The 23,686-nt window shown below is 36.6% G+C and overlaps 3 protein-coding genes across 5 annotated transcripts; 2 read left to right on the forward strand and 1 right to left on the reverse strand.

The window, feature by feature from the left end:
- The first annotated feature begins 68 nt into the window (after window positions 1-68).
- LOC115627599 (INO80 complex subunit C) lies at window positions 69-980 on the forward strand. The gene is made up of 2 exons (XM_030523323.1): window positions 69-247; window positions 313-980. Exons 1-2 carry the CDS (start codon window positions 115-117, stop codon window positions 510-512), a joined length of 333 nt encoding a protein of 110 aa, XP_030379183.1. The 5' UTR covers window positions 69-114; the 3' UTR covers window positions 513-980.
- A 1,654-nt stretch (window positions 981-2,634) lies between these two features.
- Window positions 2,635-5,350, reverse strand: LOC115627501 (kelch domain-containing protein 3). 2 transcript variants are annotated; one of them, XM_030523189.1, is made up of 2 exons: window positions 5,309-5,350; window positions 2,635-4,976 (listed from the first exon to the last, which is right to left on the reverse strand). In XM_030523189.1, the coding sequence occupies exon 2, from the start codon at window positions 4,951-4,953 to the stop codon at window positions 3,733-3,735; it is 1,221 nt and encodes a 406-aa protein (XP_030379049.1). In that variant the 5' UTR covers window positions 4,954-4,976; window positions 5,309-5,350; the 3' UTR covers window positions 2,635-3,732. The 2 variants fall into 2 exon arrangements, with proteins under 2 accessions (XP_030379049.1, XP_030379050.1); XM_030523190.1 differs by lacking the exon at window positions 5,309-5,350 and adding an exon at window positions 5,179-5,306.
- A 245-nt stretch (window positions 5,351-5,595) lies between these two features.
- On the forward strand, window positions 5,596-20,159 carry LOC115627469 (protein yippee-like CG15309). 2 transcript variants are annotated; one of them, XM_030523141.1, is made up of 3 exons: window positions 5,596-5,881; window positions 15,989-16,519; window positions 18,381-20,159. In XM_030523141.1, exon 3 carries the CDS (start codon window positions 18,606-18,608, stop codon window positions 18,948-18,950), a length of 345 nt encoding a protein of 114 aa, XP_030379001.1. In that variant the 5' UTR covers window positions 5,596-5,881; window positions 15,989-16,519; window positions 18,381-18,605; the 3' UTR covers window positions 18,951-20,159. The 2 variants fall into 2 exon arrangements, with proteins under 2 accessions (XP_030379001.1, XP_030379002.1); XM_030523142.1 differs by lacking the exon at window positions 5,596-5,881 and adding an exon at window positions 10,356-10,447.
- Window positions 20,160-23,686: the final 3,527 nt, after the last annotated feature.

Here is a 23,686-nt window from a genome sequence, read left to right on the forward strand (position 1 = left end):
ATTCCAAATTTCCAAGCTACAACCGCCTGAACAGCTGTTGCAGGGCTGCCACTTGAATTGTTTGCACTTCTAGCGATATTTTGCTCATGTGTTTTAAATTGTTTGATTTGTGCCATGGATTCTCTGCCCAAGCCACGACGTTCCTTTAAAAAGCCATTCGCTTTCCCCAAAAATTGCACCTATCGCCCGCTAAGACAAATCAACAATATGGAGCGCAACTTGAAATTGCCTGCAGACCAGCCCACCTGTAAGTAATTTTGGCATCATTGTTCAGCATATACAGACCAGTCCTAATAATTCATTCGACTAAAGACTTCACTATCAAAGCACCACCCTCATTATTGCCCGCAAAGAAGTACTCGGACATAAGTGGACTGCCCGCTCCCTACGTTGATCCGCACTCCAAGCTGCGCTATAGCAATTCCGATGAGTACGCGTCCATGCAACACATGCCCTCGGACATCATCAACGGATACTTGACATTACGTGGTCACACAAGCGCCGTGGGCTAGAAATCACACACATTTCCATAATATATTAACATATGTACATATACATAAGTATGCGTTACTCAAATCTCCATATTATAACTTAATTCTGTTCACGAGCAGTTTTAAATTCAATGATAAGCGCACACATCTGCTAATTTGTATATCCTTACATACATATGTATATGTAATTACTGATATGTATGTATATATCTATGTACGCGCCCAAACACATCTCAATCTAGTACGTATGGAAAGCTTTATCAAGAAACTGGAGTATATTTGTTTTACCAAACAATCTCTTAATAAAGCAGGAGTATTTAAAAAACGTGCACATACTACTTGTCCTTACACCCTCCCTATTGTTAATGCACCTACATATGCACATACAGCGTCCATGGAAACAAAATTAAGAAGTCCTACGGTCTATTCGTATCTTTGATTGTGACCGAACTATTTTGCTTTGCTTGTTAATAAGAAAAAAGAATTTATTTTAAAAAGCCTTAACAAATTGTTAGGTAAAAGTTTTTATAAAAGCTATATATGTACATATATATATCCCTAATTCTGTTTTATACAGTAGATTTCAGAAAAAATAGATTTTTCAGAAAAACTTGTAAAAAAGGACATTGATTATATGCAAAAATAGGCGATTGGTTCATTATCTCTAAAACCTATCTGTGAAAAAACAAGGATTATGTGTTTTTTTATTAGATCACATATATATTGTGCATAACGACCCCTTGTGTTTTTATTTATTTATATTGTTCTATTTTGAATCGTGCTAAATGGAATAAAGTCGTGTACAAATATATAAAAATTTTAATTTTCAAACAGTGTTAAAACAAAACCGTGTAAAAATACAATTATGTGCGCGAAATACTTTACTAGGACACTACATACGTATCATAGTATAACAACCGTTGAATACATTTTCATAAAACAATTTATTGCTTAAACTTAATAATATTATCAATAGACTTCAAGTTAAATAATGGAAATAAAACTTGAGAAAATATAAGTAAAAAATTAAGCAAAATATTGTCAAACGAAATAGTTAACTGGGACAAATTCATTGTTCAGACTTATGTTATAACTAATAGAGGACAAAAGAAAGAATTTTAAGCGAATATATTTGAAACCCGTCGTTGTTCAACACCTTCGTTATTCAACCTGGCGTTGAATTCTCCTAGTTTTGGAACAGATGAATGTAAAATTTTTTCTCGAATAATAGCTTCTCTTAGCTCTTTTAGAGTTCCAAATTGCCTTCCGTTGGCTTAAACCCGTTTAGGCAAGATGTCCCAAAGACATTGTTTCGGATTTAAGTCCGCTAATTTTTGAATGTCAAAAAAAGCTGAACTGTGCAGTATGGATGAGTGCATTATCCTGCTGGAAAATCTACGCGTCACCGAAATAATTTCTCCAAATTGGACTAAAACAGTCTTCAATAGCTACACATAATGTTGTGCATTCATTTTATGCGTTATTAAGCACATTGGTGTCTTTCCATCAAAACCGAAGGCAGCCCATATCATGAGAAACTTTTAAACTTAATCTCATCATTAAACATATTTTTCCACTCGAAATCCCAAAATTCGTATTTATTGGCAATGACAATATACTATAATGTGCCAAATTTTTGTCCTAGTTAATTAGCTAATTATTTCGCGCTAAAGTGCGTAGATCTTTAGCATTTAAACGGGGTTGTTCAAACAGCATCCAAATGTATGTATATTTGAGCTCAAAGCGCTTCAAACGGCAGTATGCCATTCCTGATATAGGAATGGTCGGTCTTTCTACACAAACTATTTATAGCAAATATTGCATCATCTGTTAGCAAAATACGTTCCGCAGTTGCTTTATTTGACTTTTGTTTGATTAAAACATTATAATCTTGATGTTACTTTATGCGCACAAAGTGTGGTCGAAATATTCAGTCCTTGAACTAAAATCAATTTTAGACAATAACGAGTCGAGTCACGTGCCCCGAATTCGATCACAAAATAAATTGAGGTGTTACAAAAGCTCGTAAATTCCACATTTAGTAGCGTTATCGTAATAAGCAACAAAGGTGTGTTACACTTGATTTCTTTTTGGGCTATAATATCATAAAATGCGTGTTGGTTTTCATTTTATTTTATTTTTTATTTTTTATTTGGGTAGGTTCTATATTATAAGTATGTATATCCAAGTATTATAATTCTATTTAATATTTAGCGGTCTTTCTTGCTGCTCTTACAAATAACCGGAGTACCAAGCAAGTTTCTAAAACTTTAAAGAATTGGAATTAATTACTGGTTTGTTTAAAACAGAGCGTGCGTGCTTGTGTATTTTTGTGTGAAGAGGATTGCATTTTGTTGAGATTTTATTGATTTGAGTTTTATGAAAATGTTCTGTGAAACCGCATTATTTGTGCGATTCTATATATAGGGGCCCTTGGCAAAATGTATTATAAGTAGCATTAATGCAGAAGTGGAACAGGGCAACAGTTTTTGCCTTTTCAAATATTATTTCTTGCTGGCAAATGATTGGAGCGCGCGTCTGGTATACGCTCGGACTAGTTTCGTTGCTTGGTATGCATATATATATATGTACATACATATATATTTGCGTGTGTGGGTGTGTGGGTGTGAAAGTGTATGATCTGTGTGTTGTGGCTGCAGTACTTGGCCTGCTTTAAACGCGCGTCTCCAACCAGTTGCTCGGAACATTGAAGACTTCTTCGATCCAGAAATGCAATCGACTGAATAGTGTGTGTTTGTGTGTGTGTGTATTGGAGTTATGCCGATCTATTTCTTATAGCGATATTATGCTACATATGCATGTATTTGCAAATTCTCTCGAATCACAGAAATAGATGAATGTTTCCACTAAGTGGAAGTACTCGTACATGAGAATTTATACAAAATTGGGCAAAAGGGGAACATTTGAGATTCCAAAATATTATTATCTTATAATAAGTTTGCTTTAGTTTAATTGAGTGCCCAAGCTTGTGGCAAAATTAAGGAGAATTATCGCTCAAAATTACGATGTAAAAACTAGACTAGCATCGCTCCATTATGTTTGTTTGTGTGTAAATGTGTTCTAATTTCTAATATTTATACTCTGTTGTAATTTTTTAACGCGTGAATTCTGGCAGTCGACGACGAGATGGACGAGACCCAGGCTCCAGGCATCATCCCTCAACTTTTGTTTCTCTCCCTCCCCTACATAACAACAGCAGTAACAACAACAAGAACAAACGCTAGCCGGCCTGATTGATGGGCCTAGTAATACTGTTCGGTTGTGTTAGCATTTGTAAGTCGGCCCGAAAGCTTCTTGGCAAGCAGGAAACATCTAGCGAATGCTTCAATACAATCATGCTGGCCAATGTTTTCAGGGTGGGCTCAAAGTCCAGCACATGCAAGTCGCTGTAGTCAATGAGCACCACCAAGGCGGCGTCGTGGCCATTACCGCGTTGCTGGGCTTGAGTCTGCGATTGATTCAAAGCCAGTTGTTGTGCGTTGTTGCTGTTGTTGTAGCGAGGCGCTGGGCTCGTGCCGCCAAAGAGAAACATGCGCGTGCCCATAACAATAGCACACTGCCTCCGTCTGGCCGTTGGCGCCTTGCCATTGGGGCGTATAAGATTCCAAATTTTGGTGCGCGGATCGAAAGTGTACAAGTCGTTGAAATGCTGATCCAACAGCCCATTGTAACCGCCGAAGACGAATATTAGCTTGTTATAAACAAACATGCTGTGGCTGCGTCTACCCACGGGCACCTTTCCAGAAGTAAACGGACGGTGCCAGACCTTGGTTTTCATATCCAAGTAGACAATTTCATGGCAATAGGTCTCCTCCTGACTATGGTAGGGACTGTGCTTGTCGCCGCGTCCACCAAAGATATACATGCGTTCCTCCTCGTAGGCGACAGCGGCGTGGAAGTCCCGATAGGTGGGCGGCACGCCAAACGTTTGCACATAGCGCCATTCCATGGTGCCCAAATTCAGGGAGTGCACATCGCTTGAAAACTCATTGATCTCATCGACAAAGCCGCCAAATATATACATACAATTCCCGATCACACATGCCGAATGGCCATCACGTGCTCCCGGCAGGCAACCACTTACTTGAGGCCGAGTCCAACGCGCCGTCTTCGGATCAAAGCAGTAAAGCACATTACACAGACTCTCGTCGTTCCGACCGCCCCAAATGTAAATTTTCTCCGCATACGCGGCCACTGTGTGTCCATAGCGTTGGAATGGCACCTGTGGATATATTAGTGGCACACCCTCACTGTCGCATTGGGGCGGTATTAGGCTCCAGCGCATAGTGTGCGCGTTCAGCACATGCACATCGATCGCCTCATTGAATCGATAATCGTCGCCGGTGCAATAGCCACCGAAGCTGTATATGAGATCGCCGACGCCAACCGCTGCATGGTTCACACGCTGCGGTCCGCCGTCCAGATGCACAGTCCAAAGCATGGCCAACTCCCAGAACGGCGTGTCTAAGACAAAGAAAAATAATCACTCGAAATCAAGATTCCAATAGAAAAAAAGGTGTGAGTGCGTGAAGGCCAAGCCAATTGCCAAGTATGAGTTTTGAGCGAGCATTCGTTTCTTGTGATCATTGCCGTCGCCTTCAAAGTTATTGCTGTTGTTGAATTGGTTTTGGGTTTTACCCCTCTGATTGAATTTTATTGCACTTACTTCGCTGCTCTTTTGTACTCAATTCTTGGTTGCCGAAATGCTTCCACTTATAATGAAATTGTATTTGCACTGCAACTTATTTCGCTTTGTGAAAAAAAAAGAAATGTTCAAAACAATGAAAAACGCTTACAAATTATTGGGCACGAGCAGAAGCAACCAGCAGCAGTGCACCGACACCAACGAAAATATCAGTAACTAGTAGGTAACACCAACGTGCTTGCCTACCTTGATTGGCAACACTGCCTTATTTACAAAGTGGCAGCTCCAAGCGGAGGACTGCTAACTTAACGCTTTTTGCAGTTGCGCGAGCTCTGTATTGTTGTTTGGTTGGATTTGCCCCCCACACACACATACACTCACGCACAAGCACAAACACTGAGCAGTGGTTTACAGTTGGCACACAAACATTAACGAGCGTGTAATTGTAAAAGAAGGAAAAACGCACGCAAAAAATGAGCAGCAAACAAATGCATTAAGAAACAAATAGAAAATTTGTGTCTGCTTCAATATAGTACGCAAATTGCTGCATTACACAAGCGGAGTGCGAAACACAAACAACTAAGTGCCATCAAAACAATATCCAAATGTAATTTTTTGTCGCGGGTCTCTCGTTCTTGTCGTCGACGTCGTTATATTGTTTGTGTATGCGTGTTTTGGCCATTAAATGTTTAAAGAAAACACACGAGAAACTTTGCAACAGAACGTAAGTTGTAACAAGTTTTTGGCGTGCAAAATGTTTGGTATTTGTTCTTTTAGCTGTTGATGTAATTGTATTGTACCTATGTATATACATATTAAATATGTATGTATGAATTAACAATGTGTATACAACATACATACATATGTATATATGTAATTGTATAAGTCGCGTCGTTCTATGTTCGATTTATGTGTATATCCAGCGTATTGACAAACAAATATAATAATAGCATATACCTAAGCTTATATGTATACAAGCACACATATATGTACATGTTCATGCACATATGTACATATGCATTTATATTTTTATGTATACAAGCATATGTATACATATCAATATATGTACATACATATATGCAAAACACATAAACATATGTGCATACTTATATTCTGAGTGTCAAAACATGGTAGCAGCACTGCAAGCTGCAACGCATTTAGTTAGGTATGCAACAAAACCAAAACAATTACCTTTTTCCTACCATAGAATGTTCATTTACGCGAATGTGAGTGTGTATTTGCGACCCTACGGTCAATGTGTGTGTGCAGTTAAACAAATTGCGTCTTTCAGCAACTCCAAAGCGCGATAAACGTCGTTGCGCTATACGAAGAGTTCATTCATCTGATCTCTTATGGCACGCTCTCCCGCCTATTGACGCTCTCTTCTCCCTCTACCACACAAATCAGTTGTGCCCCATCAGACAGCTGTTCGGCTGTAACTAGTTTTTGTTTGAGCAGCCGTTGTTATTACTTCTGGCTGGTCTTATTGTCAGCAGGATGGTGAGGATGGAGATGTGTATGTCTCCTGCTTTTTTGTCATAGCCCTACGACACATGTATTTGTGGATGTGTGTGGATATGTACACATGCACAGCTGTAGTGCGCATGTGTGTGCGCCACAAGTCACCAGCTGTTTGTGTATTTTTGTTTACACTTGCTCTCACTCACACAACAATAATATCAACAGCAGTGGCGTCGGCAGCGGCGGCTTCGCAACGCAATAAATTTCATGTTATTATTTTTTTCTTCGTCTGATAAGAATTATTTTTGTTTCATCAGCTGTTAATGTTTTTGTTTTGTTTTTTTCGCGACCGTGTCACATTCATCCATATTGGTTTCTTTTTCAAGATTATAACTTGTGTGTGTGTGTGTGCTTGTATGTCATTTAGCGTTTTTATCTATTTCCCTTGCATTTACAGTTAATCATGCATTGTAATTCTATTCGCCGTTTGTTTATTCGCCTTATTCATGGTTATGGATTTGTTTTTGCTCTTTTTTGTGGCCACATGCGCAATTGGAAAACAAAGCAAGTAAAGCGCTGTCATTGACGCTTATGACCTCTGCGAGGGGTGCGAAGAGAGTGTTTTCATTCAACACAAAATCTTTCGTGTGCTGATTAAGCGTACTTTTTTCTTGTTCAGGCAACGTCGACGTCGACGACGCTGCTTCTGTTTTGCATGTATTTGTGGTTTGTTTTCATACATAAAGTCATTTGGCGAAAACAACAGCAAATAACGGTGGCGCATGAAAAAAACCCTAATAAAAAATGAGACGCAAAAGGTATTCTTATTAAAGCAGCTCGTTATTAAACATTACGAGAAGAAGCAGAACATTTCGAAAAGACAGCAATTATCATAAAGACTTGAAATAATTACATACACACATAAATACATTCATACATATGAACATACATACATACATACATATGTATGTATTTGCATACATACGAGTAGTTGTTGCGTGCCAGTTAGACATGACTAAAAAATTGTAAAACGGTAAAACTGCGTACAATGTCAATTTAATGAGAACAGCTGATTTCAAAGCGCATGCGACTGTTGCAATGGCAAGGGGTGGTTGTGATTGGTGGGCAACTATATCAACAACAATGAGCGCTTATAGTACCACAGATGGGGCCAATTGCTCTGCGAACACTTTGGCAGCAACAACAAATCAAAAAAGACAACTTATGTACATATGTATGTTTGGATATATACATACATACATATGTACATAAATATGTATTACGACACTTTACAGACGCCGTCGTCGTCTGAACTAAAAAACAGCACGATACGTTCATAAACATATGTACATACTTATCTTTGTACATACATATGTATGAACACTAGTGGCCAAAGAAATTGGAATCTTATACGTATACCCTTCACCCACTTCTCTCTTTTCCGCAGTCCATCAACTAGAATAAACTTTGTTGCATTAGCTGTTCTTAGAAACTTACATACATATGTACAAACAGTCAAAACTCTCGTGGCCGGACACTCACGGTCGGCCAATTTCTGTCCGCCCAAGGGGAGTGCCCGCTTAAGGGGATACCTAAATACTTTATACACCGTTCGAATGTTTTAGAAAAAGTGTCTGGCGAAGATAGTGTCCGGATAAAAGAGGTGTTCATTAATGTCCATTTTCACTGTATATGCATGCATGTACGTATCTACATATGTATATGCACATGTACTTTGTTTACATGCGTATTTTATTTCCATATATATGTATGTGTGATGGATGTAGTGCACCAATTTGGGTAAATTGGTGTTCCTAGCTGTTATGGCTTAATACATAGTTGTCGGCATTTCTAGGGACTGACAAACGGACATGTCCATATCGATTCGTCTCGCTTGTTATATCATTTGGCGCCTAGACTTTCTGGTACCCTTTCACAGGAACGGCACAGGGTATAAATATCTAGTTCCCCTTAACAGCTGAAGGCCTTAATTATTACCTTGATACTGAAGTACTTGTCTGAACTTACACTTGTGCGATCGAATTCTTGCAGCTTTGACACAGGTAGTCAAAACATTAAAGTATTCTGTAGATAATACAGAATATAAGTATGTACAAAAGAAATACGTACATATTAGTTTGGTACGAATGTAACGCACAGGATAGGGTAGACCCCCCTCCCGTCTCGGAAGGTATAACAGCTAGCAAGGTCGTACGCAGGGGGGGGGGGGGGGGCAGGGCGACCTTATGGAACTGAGTTGGATTTGTTGAAGTTTTTCCATTGATCATATGCATCAATTATTTTTTAAATGCATCGTGCATTATTTAATCAAAGTTTTAATTTTTTGGCCTGCCCCCTTTTTGGTAAAAGCTGCGTACGCCCTTGACAGCTAGAATAACCAAACTTGGTATTCAGATTCTCCTATGTCGGAGAAAGGGCAGATTTGTGTTTCGTGGGAGTGGGTACAGGTTTTTAGGAGCTGGGCCCGGTCCTTCCTTCTTAATCGTTGGGTCATAGGAAAAAACTTCATTTGTCAATGCTTCCAGGAAATGGCTCTACCAAAGGAAAATGCAAATTGAGGCATTTGTTTTTCTTATCTTATATGTACGTATGTATGGGTGTATGCATGCATGTCTTTGTTGTTATATTAATCTCTTAATGAAAATTCTAAGTTTTGACATTATGACTAATTTTATAGCCACCTCTGTTGAGCTTGCTTACGCCTTTTTCTTCGACGCCGTTGCGGCTGTTGCTGTATATGTACATATGTACATATTCATTTGTATGCATGTATGTACATACATATGTATGTATGTATGATATCTATGTGTATTTATGTGCGTGTGTATGTCATGGCAATGAGCTTGTTACTTACCCACGCAGAACAGCAACAAGAACAGCAGCAGCAATAGGAACAAAAACAACATCAGCACAAATGAATAAAGAATATTGGATTAGAATTTCTAACGGTAATTTGTTCGAGTTATTGAATTTTGCATTTGCATACATACATACATACATGCGCGTACGTGCATGTATGTATATGTGTACGTTGTTTTTTACCTTTGCGTGCGTGTGGTGGCACTTACACACAATATGAGCAATTACCCACAATAGTTGTTGTTGTGGTGTGCACTGTGTAGGAAAAATTGCCTGAAGTGTTGCGATTTTGTTGTTCCAATTCAGTTTTATTTGTTCTTTGCATTTTTTTAAATTGCCGCTCAGTCCGCAGTTGATTGCATTTAATTTGTATTGCATTGAGCACGCATTATGCGTTCATTGCTTTCGCTATTTGTCCTTTTTTGCAATTTACATATGTATGTATATGTATATGTATGTACATATGTACATTGCATGTACGAATATGTATGTATGTAAGTATGTACGACTGCAGCTGCTACAGTTGTGTTATTCTGCTCCTGTTGTTGTTGCCACCTGTACGCGCTGCGCCTGTAGCTTTTGTATTTGCCGTTGCTGTTGCTGTTGCTTCTGCTACCTCTTCTTTGTGTGCGTGTGTGTCCGTGTCCATCTCCGTTGCATTTGCGCGATTTTGCGACGTCGCGTCAACAGACGCTGACGTTGACGTCGACGTTGGCCAGGCCAACACAACAAAACGGTTGCTTGCTGCCGTCGCTGCCACCGCCGCTGCTCTAGCTCTGCTGTGGTCGGCGTCAGTGCTCAGTTCAGTGTTCAGTTCACAGTTGCTCGATTCATTTCGCAAAGCGCTCTGCGGGATTGCTTTGCGGACTTTTTTCTTTAAAAAATTTTGATTGGTGTGCGCCACGAACAAAACAAAAAAAAAGACCAACAAAATCCAAAAAGTGAAGTGGTAAATTAATAGAATTTAATTTATACATATGACTGTTTGTATGTATGTATTTATGTATGAATGAATGAATGTAGGTAGAGCGTGCGAAAATTTTTAATGTAGTAAATCGAGTGTCGTTCACATCAGTACATCATATGTACGTATGTATGTATATGAATGTACAATACGAATGTATTTATACATATACATACATACATAGATGAATACAACGTGTATATGTGCGTATGTACGTGTGTGTGTGTGCGTGCCGTTTAAAACTGGTAGAACGCAAAACCGGGCAAATCAGCTATTCAGTCAGCAAGGCACTTAGTCAGTTAGTCAGTTAAGAGCACCAACAAAATAGCGGCAGTGTTGCTTCCTTTTGTCCACTGTTTGTCGCGCTTCTCTCTTTTTCCTCTCTGAGTCTCTTAGTTCACTGAACTTGCAATTCTTTTTCGGTGGCGTTTATTGTTGTTGTTTTGTTGTTTGTTTTTGTTTGCGGTTACTGCCGGCATCGGTGCATTATTTGTTTGCTGCTACTCGACTGGGGCGGCCGTATTGTATTGCTGTAAATCTTCTGCCTAATTAAATTAATAAATTAACATTTGTTGGTGCCAAATTATAGCGGTTCAACCAGCTGGAGTAGTCTCAAAAGCTGTTATTGTTTTTGCCAGCGACGTCGTCGTCTCCGTCGTTGTCGTCGTTTATTAAATGCTAATTATTCAGAGACGCGCCTCGAATCCAGTGCAGCCTCTGCAGCCGCCCCCTCCTCTCCATCGCTTAAACTTTTTAGTGCCTTTGTTGTCTGCTCGTCTCTCGCGCTCTTCTCACTTACCCCACACGGGGTCTCCGCTGGCCAAGTGCATTTCCCTTGTTCTCTGATACGATACATTTCTTTGTTCTGTAACAGCTAGCCCTCTCCCTTCTTCTCTCAGCCCACCAGCAATCCTTCTGCTTCACTGCGCGCTCCTGTTTTCTTTGTTGCCATCGCACGATGGGACAACCAGACTTTTTCTCTTGCAATAATCATAACTTTTGAACCACTGAAGATATCTGAATGATTTAAAAGACGCGTTTGAAGTGAATCTTCAATTATCACCTAGTGTCTAGTCATAAAGTTTAATTTATACATCGATTCCAGAGCAAATGGCTGCACAGTTTTTCCAACACAAAAACATAATCTTTTTCATCACTTGAGTGCAAAATAACTAATTTTAAGAGAAGATTAAATGTTCCTATGAAGCTGACAACATGTTGAAAAAATCATCATTTTGTCTTGCCCCTTAACAAGTATTCAGTTATCGAAATATTTGTATTAATTTTTTTGAATACAAGTATCCTTCTATTGTTACTAAGTATGTATTATCATCTTTCTACAATGTATAATATACATACTGAGTTTTCTGCTGTTTTTTTATATGCTCATTACGTACCTGTTAGATGCCATTTCGTCGCTTCGTTTGTTTTCCTTAAACGAACTTTATTTCCGATTAAAAATGGAGGAATGAAACCTTTTAATGTTAATTGAAATCGTATAATTGGGTCGAAAGTAGTACAAAGCACTTTGGTATGTTTACAAAAATGTCATAAATATGCAAAATATAATTCACCAGATCAGCCCGTAAATAGCCCTGCAGTGCAGGGGCAGAAATAGCAGTCGTACTTTGTATTAACTAAATGGGCAACAGCAATTTTTGGCACAGATTTTCAAAAGAAATAATCTGTATAACAATTTCGCAATCTTGCTCATAAAATATGTTTCTTTTTTCACTTATCAATTAGTATACTTTTTAAGAGAAACAAATGTATTATTCTAAATGTAATAATTTGGTGTTGCTGGCTTGAAATCATAATGGACCTATCAATACAACAAGGTTTAACACTAGAGAGTTCTATAGTGAGCATGATGTCTCTATAGACATTACCAGACTTTTGGTTTCGACTCACTATGAGAAATTGTCTAATCAACTAACTTTACTCGAATTTGAGGACCTCTTCCGCCCATAATATAAGATTGGCACAGATTCAATAAAATTCCAACCTGGTATACACTATGAACACTACTCTATTCGAAAAACCCTACCATTCGATCCACTTGTAAAATCGCATATTTTATTGTTAATGAGATTCTGCCTGAGGCCCCACTGTGCGTCGCTGGCGTCGCTCTTGAACACCACTGCTGGCAGCCAATTTGCATGCGTTCTCGCACACTTGGAGATTGAACAGAAGCCAACACACACACACTCACTCACACACACACACACACACTCACTCACACACACACACACACACTCACTCACACACTTACATACAGGCGCGCTAAAGGCTTGGCACGCTAATTATAAAAACGCATTGCTTATGAAATATTTACACAAAATGGCGGCGACTCGCCGCGTTCGTACTTCCTTGTAGCTGGGCTAGGCGCCGTTATCGGCAACATTCCAGCAAATATTTGCACTACTTAACAAAAACTTGCATTTATACAACAAGTAGAACAAACACAACAGAAATTAAATCAAGCTATTGCATATTTAACTTTGTGTTTAATTACTAAATGTCTTCCAACTGTTGAATATACATACATAAATTCCCAGAATGTCTGCTTAAAAAGGGATTCTTTGAAAATATATATTGGCTTCCAGGTCCTCAATTGTCTTGAGAATACAATTTGGCCAGTATGAGATTAAAATCATCCAAAGACAGCAATCTATTACTTGATTTGTAACCAGCTTGGTAATTGTCAAGGACCTAAATAAACTTTTGTTAGAGATGTTAGAGCGCAGCATTTCGAAGGTTCTTAAATAAATTCACTGGAGTACAATCAATCCTGAAATGATATTTGAAAAAAGGAGAGAATTATTTTTTAATTACGTGTGCAAAATTTGGGCGGAATCAGATATATATTATAAGAGTCTGCATACCAAGTTTGGTGAATGTGGGTTCATTTGTCTCCGAAATCCAGGCGCTTAGTCAGACAGACGGATATGGCTCTATTGATTCGTTTCGTCATGTTGATTAAGAATATATATACTTTATGGGGTCGGAGATGGTTCCTTCTGCCTGTTATGTACATGCTTTGCACAAACCTAATATACCCTTCATATACGGGTATAGGGTATAATAACTAATAATAACATTTTACCAGCTGGTACTATATGGCTCTGGCAACAATATTTTTGTTTGGCTCGACTTCTAGGGAGTGACAGCTGCCCTGCCCCTCCTTCGTACATACATACTTGTATGTATGTATGAACTTTATAGATGGAGCTATCATAAATCAATTTTTCTTTCATATATGTATGTTTGTAGGTTTTGTATGTGTTGGTATATTCAGTTCGGAGCCAATTGCCAAAGCGCTGTTCCGTGGGTAAACGAGTTGGTTATCAAAATACTCTCAGGGGACTTTCCTCTACTTAATGGGGTTTGCTAATTCTCTACACTACATTCTACTATGGCATTGGATTTCCGGGCGTTGAGTTCCATTCTAAACAGTGAAGTGCTGTTGGTAAAATAGATAATTTGTAGATAGGTTTTTTGTGCATATACAAGTATGTAGAACATTACCAGAGACAACTATCTTTCTTGAATGACTAATAAATGCATATGTCTGTGAAATGCAATTGCATATTACATATCAGCTGTAAAACAAATGTACTTCTGGGTTGCAAATTCATTCTGATCTATGCTTTCCAGAGCTTTATTTCGATCGAGTGTGTTATTCGATATCGCTCGAAGTTGCTTTTCTAATTGCATTTTGTATTTACTCTACATAGTACATGTGTACATACATACATAGGTGCTTGGGCTGCTCGATTACACAGCTACTGCGGCGGAGACTATAAATCACTTAGCACCTGATCATTTTTTGTAACACTCATCACCAATTATTGGCAAACACGATTAAGAGAAGAAAGGGGAAAGCAAGCAACAGCAGTGCAAATCAATTGTCAGTCTGTCCTCTCTGTCCATCAGTCCGTTATTCTGCTGCAAACTCGTGCGTGCGTGCAACGTGCCCGCCCACCCAGACGAGTATGCTTTTTGGGTTTGCCGCTCAACGCTTTCTGATTTTTGCCAGTCTGTTAGTCTCTGTGTCTATTCGTCTAGCCGTCTGTCGGTCTTCTGTGGCATGCAATGTTCTGGACTGCGCTGCAGAGGGGCGCAGGCCAATTATTTGGCTAAATAAATTATAGATGAGATTGACTTGGAGATACTCTGTAGAAGTATGTTGAGCTACAAAGTATAGTGTAGAGTAGTATAGAATGTATAGAATGCTCCGAACCAAGCAACATTCGTTTTGTTTAGCCAATAAAATATCGCTTAATACATTAGCACTTGGGCTATTTATTGATTTAGTAAACAATTTTGGTAAGTCGCTAAAAGCTCTCTTCAATGAAACGCCGGCCGACAATTTTCGCAGGTATATTTATTGGTTAAGTGTATCGTACTTTCTCATTATCTCCAAAATATTGGCGTCGATGTAAGAGATGTTTATGCTTTCAAAAAGTTTTAAATATTATTTAAAAATTAATCAAGAGGTGGGACCACATGTAATTTGAAGCAAGCCTGATACAGACTGCTGCTCAGCTTAATAGATTCCACAATTCTCAAAAAAAAAAATGTTGTTTAATTTTTCTTTTACATTTTTTCAAAAAACAACATAAATGCTTACTTTTTTTTTGGCTCGTTCAGTAATTTAAAAACTGTAAAACCATATTATTATTATTTTTAAAATTCTACATGCAATTACAAATTGCAAGCAGCTTTAGAGTAAGCTATAAATAAAGGGTCTTAAACACAAGGGAATACTAATTACTTGAATTTGTGCCTTTGTTAGAAATAACTTCAAAGATTCCTCGTTTTTAATAATTTTCTTGGGCTGTTATTATATAGTGGTCCAGGGTATGTTTTATAAGTTATTCAATGGAGAGTAATTTAACTGTCTTTATGATAACTGTGATCTATGAAACAGTTTCAAAAATTGTGATTAAAAAAAACCTTTTGATGATAAGGATGGATAAGGGAGGCATACATTTATGTTTATGATATGGGTATGGATGCTTGCTTATATTTATATATAAAGCAAGCATACTAATTAATTAATTAATCAGCCATACTATGCGTACACTAATTCTGAACAACCAAACAGGCGCAATTAACTATTTGGTTGTAGAGTATAAGGAGACGAACAAAGAAAAAATATCGCTTGCATATTTTTGAATATGCAATGAAAATCAATAAGCAGTGCAGTTCCAATGGCGTCCGTTGCGCCATTCATCGTTATACACATACATACATACATATGTACATATGTGTGCGTACATTTTTTCTATGTGTGTGTGTGTGTCTTTGCATAACAGACTCTCTCTCATCATGGGCAACAAACCGCCTTTTGTTATTGCAAATTTGTTGTGGCAATAGGTATGCATGGATGTGTATGCAAATGAATGCATATTGTATAAGTGTTCTAACATAGTACTTACATATGTATGTATGTATGTATGTACATATGTATATCTGTATATACATACATAATGAAAATGTTTTCCTTTGTCTACATCTCAGGAAATTTGATATATTCATATATATGCATACTATATGTGTATAGAGAGGACACGTGGAGCACAGACAGAAAAAACACACTGAGGGCCAACAGACATTGTGTTGGGGCTCTGCGGTTGACGTGCGGTCATCCCCTCACACCACTCTAGCAGAGAAGGCACCGCCATAATCGTTCAATGACAGCTCACACAGTCGCAGCCGCGACGCTGACGACGACAGCAGCTGTAAACGCGTGCAGTTAACGCTTATCAGCCGCCCCATAATAGAAGCGAGATAAGAATTAGGCAGCGACGCTCCTACAAAGAGGTGCAGCGACGACTGAGGAGCAATCGAAAAAATATTGCAGAGGCGCAGTGCCAGGAAGATTTGGTGCTGTATTTGGCAAATCGTCTAAAAAGGAAGGCGAACTGACCGCAGCAAATGAAGTTGCAGAAACAATTGAACTCAACACAGACGCTGGCTTTTGGACATATTCTTTTTGCGACATCGCTGTTTTAGTTGTTGCTGGTCAACAACAACGGCAACACCTAACAGGTGAGTGGGCGAAACATTTAGCCACATTTTTATACGTATGTTAAGGTCGTTTGAATTGAATTTGTGTGAAACTAAATGGTTGTATTCGAATTATTCAAATTGAGTTAATTTTGTTTAGATTGTTGGGGGAGCCTTTATAGTTATTCATCAATGATTGCTGGCTAATGTAAATTTGGCTTGAAAAGAATGGCTAGGAAATGGTTATCGCTTTTGGTTATCGAGCTAGAAAATTGCTAGAAAATGACGTTCAAAACATACGCTACGAATAGCTAAAAAATGCGCGATCAAATGTCAAGAAAAACAATTATAAGTAGCTAGAGAAGGGGTAAAAAATCCGCTAAAAAAAATCCAGAACATGTCTGGAAAACTTGCTACAAATTTATAGAAAAATCGCTAAAAAAAATTGCTATAAATAACTATAAAACCCGCTAAAAAATAGATACCGTCACCTATGGTTGCCGGTCCAGCTTTCAAAATATTCCTGGAAAACCCGAAAACTACAAGAAATGTTTTTTTTTTTTTCATCATATATAGCTGCCATAGAGGCTATCAACCAACTTGATGGTTAAACTGCAATGATAATTCAATGTTAATACACTTGTATGTGCTATATACATACTCGTATAATAAAGCTGCCATTGAGATATTAAAACGCCTAAAACATATTTTCTTAACAACTTCCTTTTTCCGGTTATGGTAAGTTTTTTGGTAGCATCCGACTATAAAACTGATTAATGGCCGCCGATCCTTACTCAAATACTATTCTGTTAAAAAAAAATAGGATACGATCATAACAGAAAAATTGTGCTTATAAGAATTTTTTAAAGCTTTTCGTTCCTATGATGGCTCTATAATAGCTCTAACCTAAATAATATATACAAGTATATAGTTTTTATAAAAACAGACACGGATCGGCCCATCGACTCGTTTCGTTATGCTGACCAAAAAGTTGAATCTGCTCCCTGAAGCACTGAATGTAAGCTTCGCCAGGTTCTAGAAACTAAACATAGTATCTCCACAACCTCTTTAATTAAATATTACAGAGCAGTTTGTTGGAGACCTCATAGGAAGGCTGAACACCGATGTGAAATGCCTGAATAATTTTAATTGCAGCATTTCAAGAAAAAGTTTTAAAACTGTCTGATTAGAGTTGCACCAAGTCCGTACAACTTAGACATTCTTATTGAGTAATTTGGTGAGAAAGAAATAAGCTGTTAAAGGTGGATACAGATTTTAGGAGGTGAAGCTAAAAAAAATAGTTTGAAAACAAGAAAACAGTTAAACCATTTAAGTTATTAACTAAACGGAATAATCGACTTAATTATAATTTAATTTAATTATTATTATTATGCAGATACAGATTACAGTAAATTATATTGATTAAAAGTACGTTATAATTTTAGCTCAAAAGATAAGAAAAATTAATGTACAATAATGCCTATCGGGGACATTACCCCGATTCACAGCCAAATGTTGTCAGAGACATTATAAAGTAGATCTATGAAACTAAAAACTAAGAAAAGGAGAAAACTGAATGCTAATTAAGAGCTAATTAGATTACATACACCAATAATAATAATAATTTAATAATTGTCCTACCTAGGACAGATCTAAATCAAATATTAAAGAAAAAACTTTTATTATCTTTAATTAATTTAAATTTAATTAATTTAATAAAATGTGTTTTTAAACTTAGAATTATTTGTAAATCATAACATTTAATTCATAAATCCATGATAGATTTATATGTAATTTAAAAATATGTTAAAAAGTTATTATTAATTGCATTGTTTGTGTCTCTGCGATTATGTTCGAAATGAAAAACGTTTAACTGATGCTATGTCTTTTCAAACTTTTGCAGCTAAACAACAAACAAGAGAATCTGCAAGACCTGCAAGAACCTCAAGAACCCCTAGTTAAACCATATATCGGTGACAAGCTACGAGAAAAAGAGATATAAAAAAGCCAAGCAAACCACACGCCTACTGCTACAACTAATTAGCCAGTACAATAAAAACAAAAACAAAAGCAAATATAATAATAACAGCAACACAATATCAAACGGTTCCAAGGCAACCGCACAAAAATGGTGAAGACCTTTCAAGCCTACTTACCGTCCACAAATCGGACCTACTCATGTGTTCATTGCCGTGCCCATCTCGCCTCTCACGACGAGCTCATCTCAAAGTCCTTTCAGGGCAGCCAGGGGCCGGCTTATCTCTTCAACTCGGTGGTGAATGTCGGCTGCGGCCAGACAGAGGAGCGTGTCCTGCTCACGGGTCTTCATGCCGTTGCCGATATCTATTGTGATTGCTGCAAAACGCCTCTGGGCTGGAAGTACGAGCATGCCTATGAGTCCAGTCAGAAATATAAAGAGGGCAAGTTCATTATAGAACTGGCCCACATGATAAAGGAGAATGGCTGGGATTGAAAGCAAAGATATCAATAGAGAATCGGAGAGAGTGTGTGAGAGAGAGATTGGAGAGAGAGAGAGAGAGAGAGAGAGAGAGAGCAGCATGCATGGGATTTGAGCAGCCGATACATGGGCATGAAAATGGTTAAAATGTGAAAGAAAAACGCGTTGCAGTGGGGATCCAAGGAGCGGATGTTAGGCAAACGGTGGCTAAAGGATATGCAACGGTGTTGGCCGGCAAGATGGACTGACTGGACACAATCGGAAGGAAGGAAGTTGGCAGTCTTGAATCGCGAATGTTTTAGGGTACCACAACATATATATGTATACTATTATATAGTACATAGCTCGTCGTATCTTATAGAAGAACAACAGAACATAAAACTAGCAAAACACTAAAACATGCCAACACACACACACACGTGCAACAAACATAATCATACAAATTCCAAATTCCAAATTCACACACACACACACACATCCATCCTCTATGCAGGCTCCTCAAATGCTGTTTTCCTTACTAATACGCATGCTTGTGTGTGTGAGAGAGATCTTGAGCCTGAGGGAAAGAGAGAGAGAGAGAGATCTACAAGGGCTGTGAGTAGCAACAGGATGCGAAAAGGATGCAAAAAAAGCACAGCGCCGCCAGCTGGTCATTCGATCCTCCCCAATCAACTACAGTGAAAACTCAATTCATAGTCGCGAATCTAATTCGGATATAGATTTAGATTCAGATATGACCAGTACCCAGTACTTTCGATATAACTTCTTCTTCGTAATAATGCCAAGGTTGGTTTTTAAAACTAATTACATGCTAAACAATTTCTTGTGCAAGTATATCCTCTATATGGCTGTTCAATCAAATCGTGGTTTTGAACTATAAGTCAATCCCATAGCTCAGAATTCCTATAGAGTAAGATGATGCGTCAGTTCTACATACATACATACATATGTCTTCAAAAGTGATTCCATGATTTTCAAACTCTCTGTGCATAAATAGACAGTTTTTTGCGATAGGCCTATGGCATAGGCATATTCCCCTGAAATATTTCTCTAATTAAAGCAAAAGCAAGGGACAACAATTTCTAATGAACAGCGTGAAATTTATCTGCAAATGCAGCTACATACTATATATTTTCACTGTTATATACAAACATACATGCATACATACATACATACATGCCTGTCCATAAATAAAGAGCCCTCCACAGTTTTCTTTCTTTTTTTTTTGTTTGGTTCTTTTTATACATTTTAACACAATTTATACAATTTTCTTGCATAACAATTATATTTTTATCAAACAATTGTTAAGTAAACTGTGAAAAATTTGTTTAAAAAAATAGATTTATATATATATAGTTGCACACACACACACACACACACACATACACAATCATTTATAGCCATATTAACATATCTTTTGACAAACTTCATTCGTAGCTCTGCGTGATTTATTGCGTATATTTTATTTCACAAAATTGTGTTGTTTTTTTTTTAGTTTTGCTGTTTATTGAATTGCAAATTTGCTTTTGCAGCAGTTTAAGTTTTTTGTCTACTTTTTGCCACAAACAAAAACCACAAAAAACTTGCACTGCCAATAACGAGAAAAGTTTAAAATAAATATATAGAAAAACACATAACAAAAGAAAAGAAGATCAAACATATGCACACACACACACAAACCTACTGGACTACACACGCTCACAACCAGCCACTCGTTTTCAATGTAGTAGTTATTATATAATAAAATATTTAAATAATAATTATTTAATGCAATTTAGCTTGGACAAAAAAATTGAAACAAAACAAGCTGCAGGCCTAACTAAAAGCGCAAACAAATGCGAAAAAGAAAAGCAAATGAAGTTACAAAAAATTCAATTTAAATTGTCAGCATCTATGCGTGTAAAACCAAAAAAAAAACAAAAAAACAAAAAAAGCAAAGAAAACAAAGAAGAAGAATTTTTTCAAAGTTGCAGCTTCGAAATAGTGGAAATCGCAGGAGAAAAATTGGAACTAGGCGGAATCGACCAGAGGATGGTGTTTTAGTGAATTTTGAAATCGTTTAATAAATGTATTGTATGTCTTCGTTCAACGAATGTTGGAACGGAAGTCGAGATGATTGAGAATTGGAACGCAGCTAGAACTGCAAGAACACTTTTGTAAATTAAATCGAAATTAATTTATTGTTTTATTATTTAAATTGAAACGTATTTGAATTTCATGCGACGCATTCATATACATATACATATATGTAAGTATATGGGTACTTGTGCATATTTAATGTCTTATACATACATACATATATACATGTATATACATTTTAATTAAAAATCAAACAAGCAGCAAGAAAAAGTTTGAATTAATATGCAAAAATAACTGCCAAGAACTATTCGAAGTTAATGATGTTCTCTAAGTAGTCATAAATAAATATATAAATGTATGTATAATTATATATATATAACTACATATATGTATATATGTATGCGTACATATTACACCACATAGTACGTATATATATATGCATCTATATATGTGTATTTGATGAATATATTTTGTGGTAGGAATTAAAGGTAAACTGAAATGCGCGCATTCGATATAAACACAATTTTTAAATAAACAACAAATTGAAATTTCTTCAACGAATCGCCCCAAAGTTTTTTGAGTTTAATTATTATTTACTTGTGTTTCCCATGGTCTGCACTATGTTTTATAAACATACATATTATGAGTATTGTAATGGATTACTGGAATATGATGATTATGATTTTAGAAGGTAGAACCTAGAACCTAGAAAAAAAATCTTTAAAAGCTTGACAGAGCTCTGCTGTATAAGATGTTCGATTCTAGAGATTTGGTTAAGAACTTTCGCGAGTCAATGATATTATGTTTCCCAATTTTTCTTTTTTTTTTCAGCGAATCGGCTTAAAGTTTTTCGAATTTACTTATTTGCGTACTTGTTTCCCATGGTCTGCATTATATTTTAGTATAAGTATTGTAATGGATTACTGGAATGTGATGATTATGATTTTTAAGTGTTCGCTCTGAGAGAGTTAGAGGAAAATACTCCGAGTCAATAATATTTCGTTTGAAAAATTCTACCCCGTTTCTTTTTTATTTTTTCAACGAACCGCCTCCAAGTGTTTTGAGTTTACTTATCTTTTATTTGCTTCCCGTCTGCATTATATTTAATAAACATACATTCTAATGGATTATTAGAATATGATTGATTTTTAAAACTTGTTCTTAAAAAAAAAATTATATTCCTATCATCTTAAACAGAACTCTGCTGTTTTAAGTGTTCGCTCCTAGAAATTTGGGGTAAAATATTCCCGAGTCAATGGCATTTTGTTTGAAAAATACTCACCTTTTTGTTTTTTTTTTATGTAAAATTTTTTATTATCCTATTTAATGGATTAATGACCAATAAAAGAAAAACCAGAACATAAGAGAGCAACAAATGTGACGAAATGTATTCATGAAAAAAACCTACATACATATTTACAAAGTGTTGAAAAGCATTAATCCAGCATACATCCATCGCATGAACTAAAATGCCTTAAAAAATAAAAAACTTTAGGCAAAAAAAAAAACTAAACGGAACAAAAAAAATTCAAATCAGTCTAAACAATTTTACAAGCATATGTACATATGTATGCTGTTCTCTGTTTTTTGCAAAAACAATGTAAGAAGGCAAGTCAAAGCTCATTTGTTCATACATACATACATACCCTATATGCCGGATGTCTATTTTAGCTAAAATGAAAACTAACCAGAAAATGAATTGAAAAACAATTTAAGGCACTCGAGCAGCGCATCGTAGTTACATCCAAACATACTATACATAGTACATAATATATGTACATACATATATAAGTATTTACGTACATGCATACACACTAAAGTTCAAACAAGCAAACAAACCAACACACGTACACGTCTCGTCTATACATGCATACATACATATTCGTATATGCAGAAGGTGATAAAGCAAAATTGATGAAAAAGATGTAAAGATTATGAACAAAACAGAAACAAAAAGGGAACTTGAGAAGAAAACTTACGAAACAAGAGATGGAAGTTGTTGAGTAAGATTTTCATGATACTTATATGAAGCATTCACGGAACCACCTTTTAACGATACATACTTATACACATATACTATACATACATAAATACATACATACATACATACGAGTATATGTGGTACAGTCAGACACAGTCAAGAAGCTAGCTAACTCTACTTATTTATCGTACATAGAAACAAAAAAAATAAACATGAAAGAATTGCGTTTTAAGCATTGAAACCGTTTATTTAAAACAAAATTATATATATATATATATACATACATACTATATATATACATATATGAACGCCGAAATCTAAAATATGCAAAAAGAAAAACTGAAACAAAGAATTATATATATATATATACATATATATATATATATAGAACCGAAATTGCAATAAAGCGCGTTTTTAGCTCAAACTTCTTTCATTTGGGTTCTAAAGTTCACTTCCTGCGGAATGCTTGCGAATACAAATACATAGCATACAACTGGGTGTGCGGAATGATTTTGGTTTGGCGATTGTTGGTTGAAATGCAGAGTTATTTTATTAACAGTAATTATGTTGCCATTGCGCGATAATTTGTTTCAATAAACATGTGCAATGATTTCGCCAGAGTTTTATCGAGAAACTTGTTATTTGGGCGTCTAATACACATACAAGTACTGTATAACTTTTAGTGAAATAG

The sequence above is a fragment of the Scaptodrosophila lebanonensis genome, unplaced genomic scaffold, assembly GCF_003285725.1.
Source record: "Scaptodrosophila lebanonensis strain 11010-0011.00,11010-0021.00 unplaced genomic scaffold, SlebRS2 tig00000096-arrow-pilon, whole genome shotgun sequence".
Classification (NCBI taxonomy): Eukaryota; Metazoa; Arthropoda; class Insecta; order Diptera; family Drosophilidae; genus Scaptodrosophila; species Scaptodrosophila lebanonensis.